Genomic DNA, 13,313 nt, shown 5'->3' with positions numbered 1-13,313 from the left:
GGTCAGTAATGGTGTGGGGTGGCATTTCTTTGGGGGACTGCACAGCCCTCCATTTGCTTGCCAGAGGCAGCCTGACTATTAGGTACCGAGATGAGATCCTCAGACCCCTTGTGAGACCATATGCTGATCATTTTTGTGTGATTTTGTTGTCCACACATTCAACTATGTAAAGACTAAAGTATTTCATCTGATTAGTTCATTCATTCAGATCTAGGATGTGTCATCTTAGTGTTCCCTTTATTTTTTTGAGCGGTGTATATAGTCAGGATAGCAGACTGAGTTGTGCCACATCCCTATCTTCATCAGGCCATCACAGAAGATATTAAAAAGATTGTGCAGCCAACATTTAAGTGTTTGTGTTACCTCTTATTCCTTCCTATAATTGCATGTCTCCGAAAAACCAGCACATTACGATTATACCATATAACTTTTCTTTAAAAGTGAAAATGGCCAGTCTGTCCGAGTAATATATCCTACTAATTATGGTTTTGTAGCGGACCGCTCCTTTTGTGTTCCTGTTATTCTGGCACCTTGGCTACATCTAGACTGTGGTTTTTAAATTGGCATGAGCTTTTCTTTCTGTGGAAGAAAAGGACTCTAGCCAGTAATAGATGAACATGGGAAGTTTATTAAGTCCTGTTGCGCATATTCCTGGTGTGAAGTGAATCTAACTGCCTTGTAGTTTACAAAATTTGCCAGCAGATTGCAGTTCATAAAGCTGCAGTAGAAAGGTAGATGTATTCTATATGTAAAACTGCAAAGTGGATTTACAGATATGATTACCATAAAATAATTATCCAGTTGGATGCTGTTTGTTCTATATCTTTTATGAAAAAAATTGTAAATTCTAAATTCTGTCCTATATGCTCAGTGTGAACCCGCTTTCATCTGTGAAGAGCACAGGGCACCAGTGGCAGATTTGACAATCTTTGTGTTCTCTGGCAAATGCCAAACATCCTGCACGGTGTTGGGCTTCAAGCATAACCCCCACCTGTGGACGTCGGGCCTTCATACCACCCTCTTGGAGTCTGTTTCTGACAGTTTAAGTGGACACATGCACATTCGTGGCCTGCTGGAGGTCATTTTGCAGGGCTCTGGCAGTGCTCCTCATTGCACAAAGGCGAAGGTAGCGGTCCTGCTGCTTGGTTGTTGCCTTCATACGGCCTCCTCCACGTCTCCTGATGTACTGGCCGGTCTCCTGGTAGCTCCTCCATGCTCTGGACACTACGCTGACAGACACAGCAAACGTTCTTGCCACAGCTCGGATTGAGGTGCCATTCTGGATGAGCTGCACTACCTGAGCCACTTGTGTGGGTTGTAGTCTCCGTCTCATGCTACCACTACAGTGAAAGCACTGCCAGTATTCAAAAGTGACCAAAACATCAGCCAGGAAGCATAGGAACTGATAAGTGGTCTGTGGTCACCACCTGCAGAACCACTCCTTTATTGGGGGTGTCTTGCTAATTGCCTATAGTTTCCACCTGTTGTCTGTTCCATTTGCACAACAGCATGTGAAATTGATTGTCAATCAGTGTTGCTTCCTGAGTGGACAGTGTGATTTCACAGAAGTGTCATTGACTTGGAGTTACATTGTGTTGTTTAAGTGTCCCCTTTATTTTTTTTTTGAGCAGTGTATATACATCTCTAGGTAAATCCCATATAGTGTCCCTGAGGCTTCCCCCTTCCAGGTAGTAGCTGAAGGCTGCTTTGTGACTTGCGCTTCATATTGTACATTATATACATATTTCTTCTCTAAGGTTATGATCCCATGTCAGATCAAGCACAGCTAATCTACAAATACATACAGTCCATTCCTAGACTGCTTATATGGAAGACCTTGCTCACAGTATTTCCATGGGATTTTGTGAGCTGCATTGTAAGCAGCTACATTGTTAATTTATTATTTGCTACATTATAACATAACTTATGCCCCTTCTACTTTTCCAGGTATAACATGTTCACATTCTCAGTTATTTTTATATAGATAGTAATTCATGTACACAGTCAAACGATTTTTATAATCTTATCTTATGTGGATCCACATTGAAACTGATCTAGTGCATGAAGACATCTGGTATCACAATATTCTCTTGGCAGTGCCACTGTGATAAGTGCTCATGGTCGTGGCACCATCTGTGAGCCAGTGTTTAGGAGTGTGAAGCTGCTGTGTTGTACGGCCTCTATATGCAGCTCTGGGTGACGTCCTCCAAAACCTGGTTGTATCTGCCTGTCACTCATAGTAGCCAGAGGAAAATTGAAGAACAGTGATGCCCAACTTAATACATGAAAGGTGTACAGTGCCAAGCAGAAGAGGGACCAGCTGAATGAGATTTTCAGTTGTATTTGACCAGTTTCAATCACTTGTGGAAAAAAAAAAATAATAATAATATAATATATTTAGAAAATATGCAAATATTCTGACTATAAACTTACAAAATAGCTCTTGAGAAGTTATTGTACAAGTTAGATTTAACCATGGATTACCAAGCCACTCAGAAAAGTATATATTGTGCCAGAAAGCTTGTGAGCTACAGTAAATGAAATAGTTTTCTATGTACAGCTAGTTCTTCCTTTTAGCCTCCCACAAAGTAATGCCAAAACTGCTCCCATAGGAAAGCATGGGATGAATTCTGGCTTCAGTTTTCCTCTGGCGTTTTGTACCAGGATGGAGGGAAACAAAACAGGATTGCTGGACATATGTGAAGCGGTCTTAACTTCTAATTACAAATCATATAAAACTATCATCTATAACATTTATAACCCTACATGAAATGCTAAAATTACAACATTACCCTTAATATTTTAGGCTCCATAAAACCTGCATTCTAAGGGCATAACCTGTTCATAGTATAGCAGCTGGTGTTTGACTGCAGTGCAAAATGAAAGGGTTAAAAAAGTTCTGCCAAAGCTGAAATCACAGTATATATGAGCTTAAACTGAAATGTGACATTTTCAGTGCTACACAAGAATTGGATGCAATTGTAACCATACTACGTGTCCCATAATGCACTTTCTGTATTAGTTGTTCAAGAGTGTGTGCAAAAATGGCTTTGGCAGAAAAAGACACTTGAACGGCTATGTTGGTGATGTGGGTCAGCTGCTTCACTTAGTAGTGTTACTAGGTTCACCTCGCCTCCACTGTCAAATGTTCTCGGACTACAAAATAATAAAGGGCAGCATGGTTGGGGTTCTTATTTTTTCAGAAAATATTGTAAATCACACACAAAATATAACAGTATTTTTTTAGAACTTGCACAAATTATACATCTATTTTATCTTTTGTCAATTATTTATTGCCACAACAAATATGAAAAGAGCTCTACAGAAGGGTATATGAGCAGAATTTGTGTATCCCCCCTTTCTAAAAAAAAATTTAAAATGTAATAAGTTAATAAGTCTTAAATGGTACTATTGATGGTTTAAAAAAAGTTATAAAATAAAAAGTGCATAGAGCAGTTTTTTCTATGTTCAGTTTTTTTAAATGGGCACTGTCTAATAAACATTTTTTATATGTTGTACATCTTGGCAAAATATGAACTTTTCATATACGGTACTTCTTTAAAAAAAAAATCACATTTTATGTTTGTAGTTTTGCAAAAGCTGTAGGCACACAGTCGAAGGCAACGAAGGCAAAGTTATCCAAACCACTGTACCTCCAACTATTCCAAAACCACAAGTCCAAGCATTACAATGACACACATTCATGACATAGGAACCTATAGAACAGATAGAAAATGTATGTTTTTAGCACTAAACCTTTACCACCAAAGACAATATAGTGAGTGCACTAATTTAGGAAGATGTAAGTTATACAGAGTACAAGCAATCTCTAATAATCATTTCTCTTCTCTGTGTAACATGTATAGCATAAAACCAGAGAGGAAAGGGTTACAGAGCAGGGCTGCCATGCTCGCTCTCGAACAGTGAGTCAGCAGAGTGAGGGAGGAGTCATGCACAGTGTAGGCAAGAGAGGGACACACCCCCTCCCCAAGAGAGAAGGGAAAAGACAGTAAGCAATGTTAATATGTTATTCTTTAGTAAAATATATGTGATAGAGACATAAAAATTTGATGTACATGATCAGAATTAGGTACTGCGTAACATAACAGTTTAGTTTTTTTGTGGGATCTGACAGGTACGCTTTAAGCCATAAAAATTACTTTGATATAAATTATTGATCAAAATACTGTGTGAACATAGTCCTTACACTGATTTGCAACAAAGATCATTAGAAAGGAATGCCCTTTTAAAGATAAGTCACATATTCACAGGATATGCCGTAAATGTTTCATAGGTTTGGGATCTAAAGACCACTTTTTAGAATTGTAGCCAGAAAATTCTCTGACATGGATGCCCTTTAAACCTGCAATTAACTCTGCAGTAATTTCATGATCGATTGTTTTGTGGGGGTTTGTGGGGTGTTTGTCTACAATTTAAAAAAGTGCTTTACTGTCCCTTGTGTCAAGCTTAGACTCTCAGAAACATAGAATATGTCAGCAGTTCAGAACCATTCGGCCCAGCTAGCCAGCTTAGAATTCTGAATACTATTAATAGTCCCTGGTCCTATCTTATATGACGGTTATGTCTATCCAGTGCATGCTTAAATAGGCAGTCATTTGAACAAACTTGGCATGGATCAATAGTACAGGTGAATCGTAGAAACCTTGTAATATATTTTATTAGATATTAAAAATGCTTCTTTCTCCTGTTACTGAACTTTTTCTGTAATGGCAGGTTGTAATGGCAGGTGTGTTAGGGAGAGATCAACTCAACAATGGATATAGGGCTATATTCCTTCTTACTGCTGTATTGTAAACCACTGTATTAGTAGTGATATACAGTCATGGCCATAAATGTTGGCACCCCTGATATTTTTCAAGAAAATGAAGTATTTCTCACAGAAAAGAATTGCAGTAACACATGTTTTGCTATACACATGTGTATTCCCTTTGTGTGTATTGGAACTCAACCAAAAAAAGGGAGGAGAAAAAGCAAACTGGACATAATGTCACACCAAACTCCAAAAATGGGCTGGACAAAATTATTGGCACGCTTTACTTAATATTTGGTTGCACACCCTAAGAGGTTTAGTAAAGTGTTAAATTGTACAACATGTAAAATGTTTTTGAATCAGACACTGCCCATTTAAGAAGAATTTACCATAATAGCAACAAGGTGAATATCTCCTGAACAGCTGCACGGATTTTCATACAGTAAGAAGCGTTAGAAACAGGGTCACCTTGTATATTCCAGTTAGAGCAGATTATTTCAGCCATCCTTAACATAACCCTAAAGAGTACCCAGGCCTAATGAATCATCAGGAAACCTGTGCAAAAAATATGTATGCTAATTATTTATAACCTTCTAGATCTTACACTTGCTGTGGGCCATTTCTCTCACATTATAATGCAATATACAGCATTAGGCTGGGTTTATTTTACATGCAGATTTGCCACGAAAATACAATATGCGCTAAAAATGTTATGCTGTGTGAACCCAGCCTAATGCACAGTCAGGAAAGTATGCATATTAATGTAAAGGTTATACTTCATACCTTTTTAAGTACATTGCATTAAAGCTTATGAACAGTGATGTTCATACATCACTCCTAAAACCTTTTATGTGAAATTTTATATGTAAAATATACATCAAAATGGTAAGATAGCTTTTATTATGAAAGCCTGGGACAGAAACATTTAACATAATGACAAACTGAGAGCTGCCTGTTTTTAACGCTACGTGTTTTTGGTTATACCTAGCAGTTGCATCAGAAAAATCATTTTAAGTGAAACGGTACAGATAGTTTATAGGTGAACCATCTACAGTTATAACTAGAAGCCGTGATTACAAAATGGTTGAACCAACTTGTCATTGTCCGCCATTGGTACTTATGTGATGTAATCTGAACCTTGAAGAATGATTTTAGTGAGAACATCACTCATATGACAGCTGTCCTCACACCACTTACAACTACTGAAATATTAAAGTGAAACAATGTGACTTTGAAGACCATGGGGATTTCTGGCAAAATTGATAGAAGTGGAATCATTCTTAAGATTTACAAGTTCTTGTTACATTAGATATGAAATATGCAGGACACTACCCTACAGTCTGTGTTAAATTATTCAGCTGCAACTGATCAAATCCTACACGAGCTGGTTTTACTTCTTAAATACATTTCAGACGGCCATGATTTATGTACCAAAATAAATGCCATCTGTTTGCAGAACCCTGAATCTCCTATTGAATCAGGGTTTAAAGTCTTGTTACATCTTGTAGCTAAAACAAATCTACGGTATATGTTGACAGACAGGGTGGTAATATGCACATCAAAGTTCAGTCCTGGGACTGGTAGTGTTTATAAGTAGAACAAATTCTAGCGCCTGGACTCCCCGATTTTAAACATACTCTTTTGGGGCCAGATTACAATGCTCAGCAATAGGAAATGTGTAGTCCTGAGCCACAGGGACCAAGATGTGTGTAATTTAAAGGAGAGAGTTACTGCTATGGAGCAGCATATTGGTACCATTGGGGACACACTGCAAGCTCTCACTTCTAAGGCTACTGCTTCTTATTTTATTGCCTAATTTTTTATAAACTGATGACCCGAAAAATTGTCTGTCAAAACATTGTTTGCATTACAGTAGTGCGGAAAAATGTTGCCCAGTCCCATAGATTTCTTTGAGGGGGGGGGGGGGGGGTATATAGTTACCTTTCTGAATAATAAAGCTCCTTGGGTTGACACTTTACCGGCTTGGGTCTTTAAAATGTAAGTCCAGCATTGGTCTCCTGTCGCTTCTGCAAAGATCAGTGTAGCAGCTCACGCCAGGCGGTTCAGTTGCCGAGGCAACCATATGATGCCCAGCAAGTTCTGTGCATGAGCCCTTTCCTGATAAATAAGACTCATGTACAGAACTTAACTTGTGTCGTACTGTTGCATCTGCAACTGAACCGTCTGGCGTGAGCTTCGTATAACAGATGGGAAACAAAGATTGTTGCAGAAAGACAAACACTGGACTTACACTTTAAGCTGTATAGTTTATTACTAAGTAACTGAAAATCTATAATGAGGCATCAGTAGTAGTGGCAAAGTTGTGCAAGGATTTACTATTAACATCTACCAGCAGTTAACAGTCACTTGCCTTGGGCAGGATGACCAATCAGACCTTGTGCTCACATGCTCCACTGCCATGAATCCTAGGTTATATTTTAATCTACACTTTATTCCTCAGACTACTAGGTGGTTGAGCAGTACTCTTACTCAACGTGGCAAAGGCATTGAACAGCATAGAGTGGGAGTACCTGTGGCCAGTTATGTCACAGCTGGGTTTACAAGCTCAATATCTGTCTTGGGTTCATTACACACTAACCCTAAAGCTAAAATACATGTTAAATCTCTTATTGAGGAGTCCTTTGCACTGGGTCATGGGACCCATCAAAGATGTCTCCTCTGTTCGCTCTCCCTGCAGTTTGAGCATAGTCGTCAATACTGGGTCTTGCGTATGCAGATAGATGCTTTTACTTCTCTATTAATTATACCTTTTGGGGATTATTTTGATTTAACAATTAAATGATGCAAGTTGAACTTAACCCCTTTTAGGACACAGGTTTTTTTTATTTTTGGACTTTTTTTTCTCATTTCCTTCTAAAAATCATGACGCTTCAATTTTCCACCTACAGACCCATATGAGGGCTTGTTTTTTTGCGCCACCAATTTTACTTTGTAATTACCTCAATAATTTCACCCACAAAATCTATGTTGAAACCAGAAAAAAAGATATTTGTGGGGCAAAATTTTGAAAACCCCAACCATTTTGTAACTTTTGGGGGCTTCTGATTCTATGCAGAACACTTTTTGGTAAAAATGACACCTTATCTTTATTCTGTAGGTCCATACAATGATACCCAATTTATATAGGTTTGATTTTGTTTTACTTCTGTTAAAAAATTACACATATTAGTATTTTTTATATGTTTAAAAATGTCCTCTTCTGACCCCTCTAACTTTATTTTTCCATATATGGGCATGTGAGGGCTCATTTTCTGTGCCGTGGTCTGTAGTTTTTATCAGTACCATTTTTGTTTTGATGGGTATTTTTAATCACTTTGTATACCCCAAAAAAATGTATAAAAAGTGACCAAAAATTTTGGACTTTGATAGTTTTTTTTGTGTATACGCCCTTGATTGTGCGGTTTAATTAATGTTCTATTTTTATAATTCGGACATTTGCGTACGCGGTGATACCACATATGTTTATTTTTATTATGTTTACATAATTTTTATAGGAAATTTGGGAAAAGGAGGGGTGATTTTAAACTTTTAATATGGAAGAGGATTAATTTTTTTTTTTTTTTTATTTAACTTATTTTGAACACTTTTATTAGTTCCCTTAAGGGACTTTTAGGAGGAATCATTAGATTCATAATACAGATTGTAGTTCCATAGAACTACATTGATCTGTGTGCTCTGCGCTTTATTGATAGAGCCTGGTTGGACCAGGCTTTATCAATCAGAGCCGGGACCAGGAAGAAAGTAGAGGTAAGCCCTCCGGCTACCTCCACAGTGGAATGCCCCCAATAAAACAAACATGTAGCTAAACTGTTATAGTGCACAGTTGTCCCAAATAGTTTTCTTGAATAACTTTATTTTGTCCAGGAGGTTGATATTAGTTGTTTCCGAATTTTTCATGCTCTATTTAGTCTGCTGTTTTTACCTGTAGAAAAATGCTTTGCTATTGTTTTAACATTATGTAGTATTCCTGAACTACAAAACTGATTTTAACATTTTCTTTAGCATTCAGAATGATTCCATACCCCCTGGAAAAGGGTCACCTTTTTTACCCATACCCCATTTGCACAGAAACTGCAGACAGAGAATTGCTTCCATGTAAGTATACATAGAAGTTAAAATCTAACATGCAATAAAATAAATCAGGGTAATTTTGGATGAATTTATCAAGGCTTATTTAAAAAAAAAAACTGGTGTAAAAATGCTGTAGATTTTTGCGCAATGCTGTTTTTGCTTTATTAAAAATATTTTGACTTTTCCCATGAATTAAGTGAGGATTGTGATAATTTTTTTTTCACCAGGAAACTGGCCTTGATAAATTTCTCCTTTTATGCCGCTCTTGCTGTTTTGTGATAGGAATGCCTTCTGTTGAACACCTGTCTGTTCACCTTCTTTTTCTACTTTCTCCTATTTTCTTACTTTAGTGTAAAATCTTTCCTTAGTACATTATTTCATATGTTCTTTTTGTGGAACAAGTATATTTTGGTGTTAAGGACTAATCACCCATGTATTTTTTCCTACCTCTAAAGTTACCTATAATCCTCTGCACCATCTATGTCAAGTTCTGGTCCTTGTCTATTGCGTAAAGCATTGTGAAGACCCATGCTGGTCATTCAGCTGGCTAGTCATTTGTATACATGGCAAGAAGTGTGTGAAGAAATAATAAAGCTATGATAAGTCTGTAGTGTACAGGGCTTGAATACACACAACACTTTATAATATACCATTTGATGTCACTTTTACACCGCAGTAATAGTAGTATGCTGTGTGCACAGATTTGATAAAACTAAACATTCTTCTTCATTTACAGCATTTCACGAAGTCTCAGTATATCCAAAGAAAGAACTTCCTTTCTTCATACTCTTCACAGCCGGGTTGTGCTCTTTCACAGCCATGTTGGCTCTTCTCACACATCAATTCCCAGAGCTTATGGGAGTATTTGCAAAAGCTGTGAGTATCTGTGTCCTAGTATCTTGTATATTTACTGTTACCAATAAATTTCTTATAAATGTATTTCTGGCCAACAAACAACACTCAAACTGCTCAGTTTCCTCAATGCTTTATGGTGTCCTGTATATGTAGGGGATCTGGCTAATCAGATGTTCTGTCTTTCACAGTTCCTGAGCACTTTGTTTGCACCTTTAAACTTTGTTATGGAGAAAGTGGAAAGCATCCTCCCTTCCAGCTTGTGGCACCAACTGACACGAATCTAAGACTCCTGCGGCGTTGAAGATTAACCCAACATCATGGCTGCCAGTGACAAAGCATGACATGAAAAAGAACTATTCATGAATAGACTGTCTGTTCTCATATACAAACTGTTTCTGTTGTAAATGGGGAAAAAAAAACATTATGTTCAATTATACTTTGCCTTCAGTAAAAAAAAAAAAAAAAAGAAAACAAACAATTCTTTAAAATAAAGTGTTGTGTATGGCAGCAGAATGTTCCTCCCCTGCCTCTCCTGGTCCATTTCCAGCTGCCAGTGTATTTTAGTGACCAAACACTATCATTTGGCCACTATCCCCTGCATTACACCCCTCATGACATATGTATGGAACAAGCAGTTAGTAAGAAACTCACCAGAACAAGACAGCAAAACATTGCTGGTATGAGCTTCAACCCTAGACTGCCTATAAAAGTATTAACCCCTCCCTTGGACTTTTTCATGCCTTATTATGCAACAACAATGAATCACAGTGGCTTTAACTTTTACTCTGACAAAAATCTGTATTTATTCAGCTGCTATTACCACAACCGAATATGACACTAAAGGAAATCAATAATTATGCATTTGGTGGCTTGTGGGTAACAATCATCAACAGAAAGCCTGTGTAGGGTATTTTCACATGAGCAGAATCTACAGTGAGTTTCCTGCTACAGGTTTCTGCCATGGTGGGTTTTCCACAGCAGAAAATCTGCTACAGACCCCAATTAAGTCAATGTAATCTATTGCAGAGACTCCGCTGTGGAAAACCTGCCATAGCTAACGTACTGTAGATCCTGCCCATGTGAATGTACACTTACCTCTGCAGTCACACCCACTGTGATCTAATAGAGAGAAATCCTTATTATAAACTCTGTGCTACTAGGAGAACCTTCCATAAACAAACTAGTGTTGGTTCAGAGTCTGGCTGTCATTCTTAGCCCCTCATTATTAAATTGTGACCTGCTGGTGTTTAAAAAGTTGCTAGACGACACGGTTAAAAAGAAAAAGTATTCCTGGGTGAGGTGTCAAGGTGGCGTGGCACAGCAGCCTGTGAGATTAATCAAGATTTAAGTCAGTGACTTGGTGTAAATAGAGCAGAAATCTTACACCAGGCCAGACACTGCACTGCAATTATTAAGAGGCCGTCGTCGGTGATTTTCTGAGTGGACTGTCACTGAAGCTCGTCTGAGGATGGGGGCCTGAGTGCACCAAGGATGGGTGAGTAGCTGGCCCTCGTACAGGAGATAGCAGGGGGCCCCTGTAGTCTCAGCCCCATGAAATGAGAAATGTATCCCCTATCCTGTGTATAAGTTTTCCTCTGAGTACCCTGATTAGGACTTTTTTACCAGCCATTTTTACACAGTCCTTCAGTTTTGGACAAATGAATAATAAAGGATTGTTTTTAAATACCTGGATGCATTTAGTTTGCAGTCAACCTCTGCCTGAAGTCCGAAAAAAATATATGCTTTATCCAGACGTTTCTTCCCATGAGATTCTGTTCCAGGTAATTACTGCAGCGTTCCTTCTGCTTTGTTTTACTCCATCACACTATAAGAATATGCAATTTCTTTGCTTTTAACCCCCTAATGACCAAGCCAATTGTCACTGTAGGACGAGTGTTTTTGCACATCTGACCACTGTCACTTTAAGCATTAATAACTCTGGGATGCTTTTACTTTTCATTCTGATTCTGAGATTGTTTTTTCGTGACATATTCTACTTTGATAGTGGTAAATTTTTGCCGATACTTGCATCATTTCTTGGTGAAAAATTCCACTTTTTTTTTTATTTAATTTTTTTACTTTGAAGCTCTCTGCTTATAAGGAAAATATAAATATATAAAAATAAATTATATATTCACATATACAACATGTCTACTTTGATTACATCATAAAGTTGACATGTTTTTACTTTTGGAAGATATCAGAGGGCTTCAAAGTTCAGCAGCAATTTTCCAATTTTTCACAAAATTTTCAAAATCTGAATTTTTTCAGGGACCAGTTCAGTTTAAGTGGATTTGAAGGGCCTTCTTATAAGAAATACCCCCACAAATGACCCCATTATAAAAACTGCACCCCTCAAAGTATTCAAAATGACATTCAGTAAGTTTGTTAATCATTTAGGTGTTTCACAGGATTAGCAGCAAAGTGAAGGAGAAAATTCTAAATCTATTTTTTACACTCGCATGTTCTTGTAGACCCAGTTTTGGAATTATTACAAGGGGTAAAAGGAGAAAAATCCTCTCAAAATTATTAACCCAATTTCTCTCGAGTAAGGAAATACCTCATATGTGGATGTCGAGTGTTCGGCGGGCGCAGTAGAGGGCTCAGAAGGGAAGGACCGACAATGGGATTTTGGAGAGTGAGTTTTTCTGAAATGGTTTTTGGGGGGCATGTCGCATTTAGGAAGCCCCTATGGTGTCAGAACAGCAAAAAAAAAAACAAAAAAACCCACATGGCATACTATTTTGGAAACTACACCCCTCAAGGAATGTAACAAGGGGTACAGTGAGCCTTAACACCTCACAAGTGTTTGACAATTTTTTGTTAAAGTTGAATGTGTAAATTAAAAAAATAATAATTTTCACAAAAATGTTGTTTTCCCCCCAAATTTTACATTTTTTACAAGGGGTAATAGGAGAAAATTACCCCCATAATTTGAAACCCCATTTCTTCTGAGTATGGAAATACCCCATGTGTGGACGTCAAGTGCTCTGCTGGCGCACTACAATGCTCAGAAGAGGAGGAGCGCCATTGAGCTTTTGGAAAGAAAATTTGTTTGTAAATGCACATGGCCCCTGACTTCCATTCCAAAGCCCCCCGTGGTGCCAGCACAGTGGAACAGTGACCCCATTTTGGAAACTACACCCCTCACAGAATTTAATAAGGGGTGCAGTGAGCATTTACATCCCACTGGCATTTGACAGATCTTTGGCACAGTGGGCTGTGAAAATGAAAAATGAAATTTTTCATTTTCACGGACCACTCTTAGGGTGCATGCACACCACGTTTTTGCAATACAGTTCCTGTATCAGGTTTTTAATGAAAAACGGATTCCTCAAAACCTGACTAAGCTGTATCAAAAAGTGTGTACAAATGTTAACCCATATACGGTTGAAAACCGTATACGGATTGAAAAATGATGTCCGGTTGCATCCGTTTTTTAAGAAAAAAAATGTATACATTTTTAACTTTTCACTCCATTTTGAATAAAGTTTTACTTCTTTGATTGAAATTCCAAGAAAAAAAACTGTGCAAAGTCAAAAACCGTATGGTGAAAACTGGATGGAACCGTACACACACACAGTTCTGTACGGTT

At 37.9% G+C, this 13,313-nt stretch overlaps 1 protein-coding gene across 3 annotated transcripts in view; it reads left to right on the top strand.

Moving 5' to 3' along the window:
* ST7 (suppression of tumorigenicity 7) overlaps nucleotides 1–10,189 on the top strand; it is a 138,086-nt gene extending 127,897 nt beyond the window's left edge. For all 3 annotated transcript variants that reach the window (XM_056573844.1, XM_056573843.1, XM_056573845.1), the window contains exons 13-15: nucleotides 8,795–8,887; nucleotides 9,600–9,739; nucleotides 9,907–10,189. In XM_056573844.1, coding sequence (XP_056429819.1) covers nucleotides 8,795–8,887; nucleotides 9,600–9,739; nucleotides 9,907–10,002 — 329 coding nt within the window. In that variant the 3' untranslated portion in view covers nucleotides 10,003–10,189. The remainder of the gene's footprint in view (nucleotides 1–8,794; nucleotides 8,888–9,599; nucleotides 9,740–9,906) is intronic.
* Nucleotides 10,190–13,313: the final 3,124 nt, after the last annotated feature.

Source organism: Hyla sarda, chromosome 4 (assembly GCF_029499605.1).
Source record: "Hyla sarda isolate aHylSar1 chromosome 4, aHylSar1.hap1, whole genome shotgun sequence".
Taxonomy (NCBI): Eukaryota; Metazoa; Chordata; class Amphibia; order Anura; family Hylidae; genus Hyla; species Hyla sarda.
Note: the sequence above shows the minus strand (reverse complement) of the source record. Positions and strands in the feature narration are given on the sequence as shown.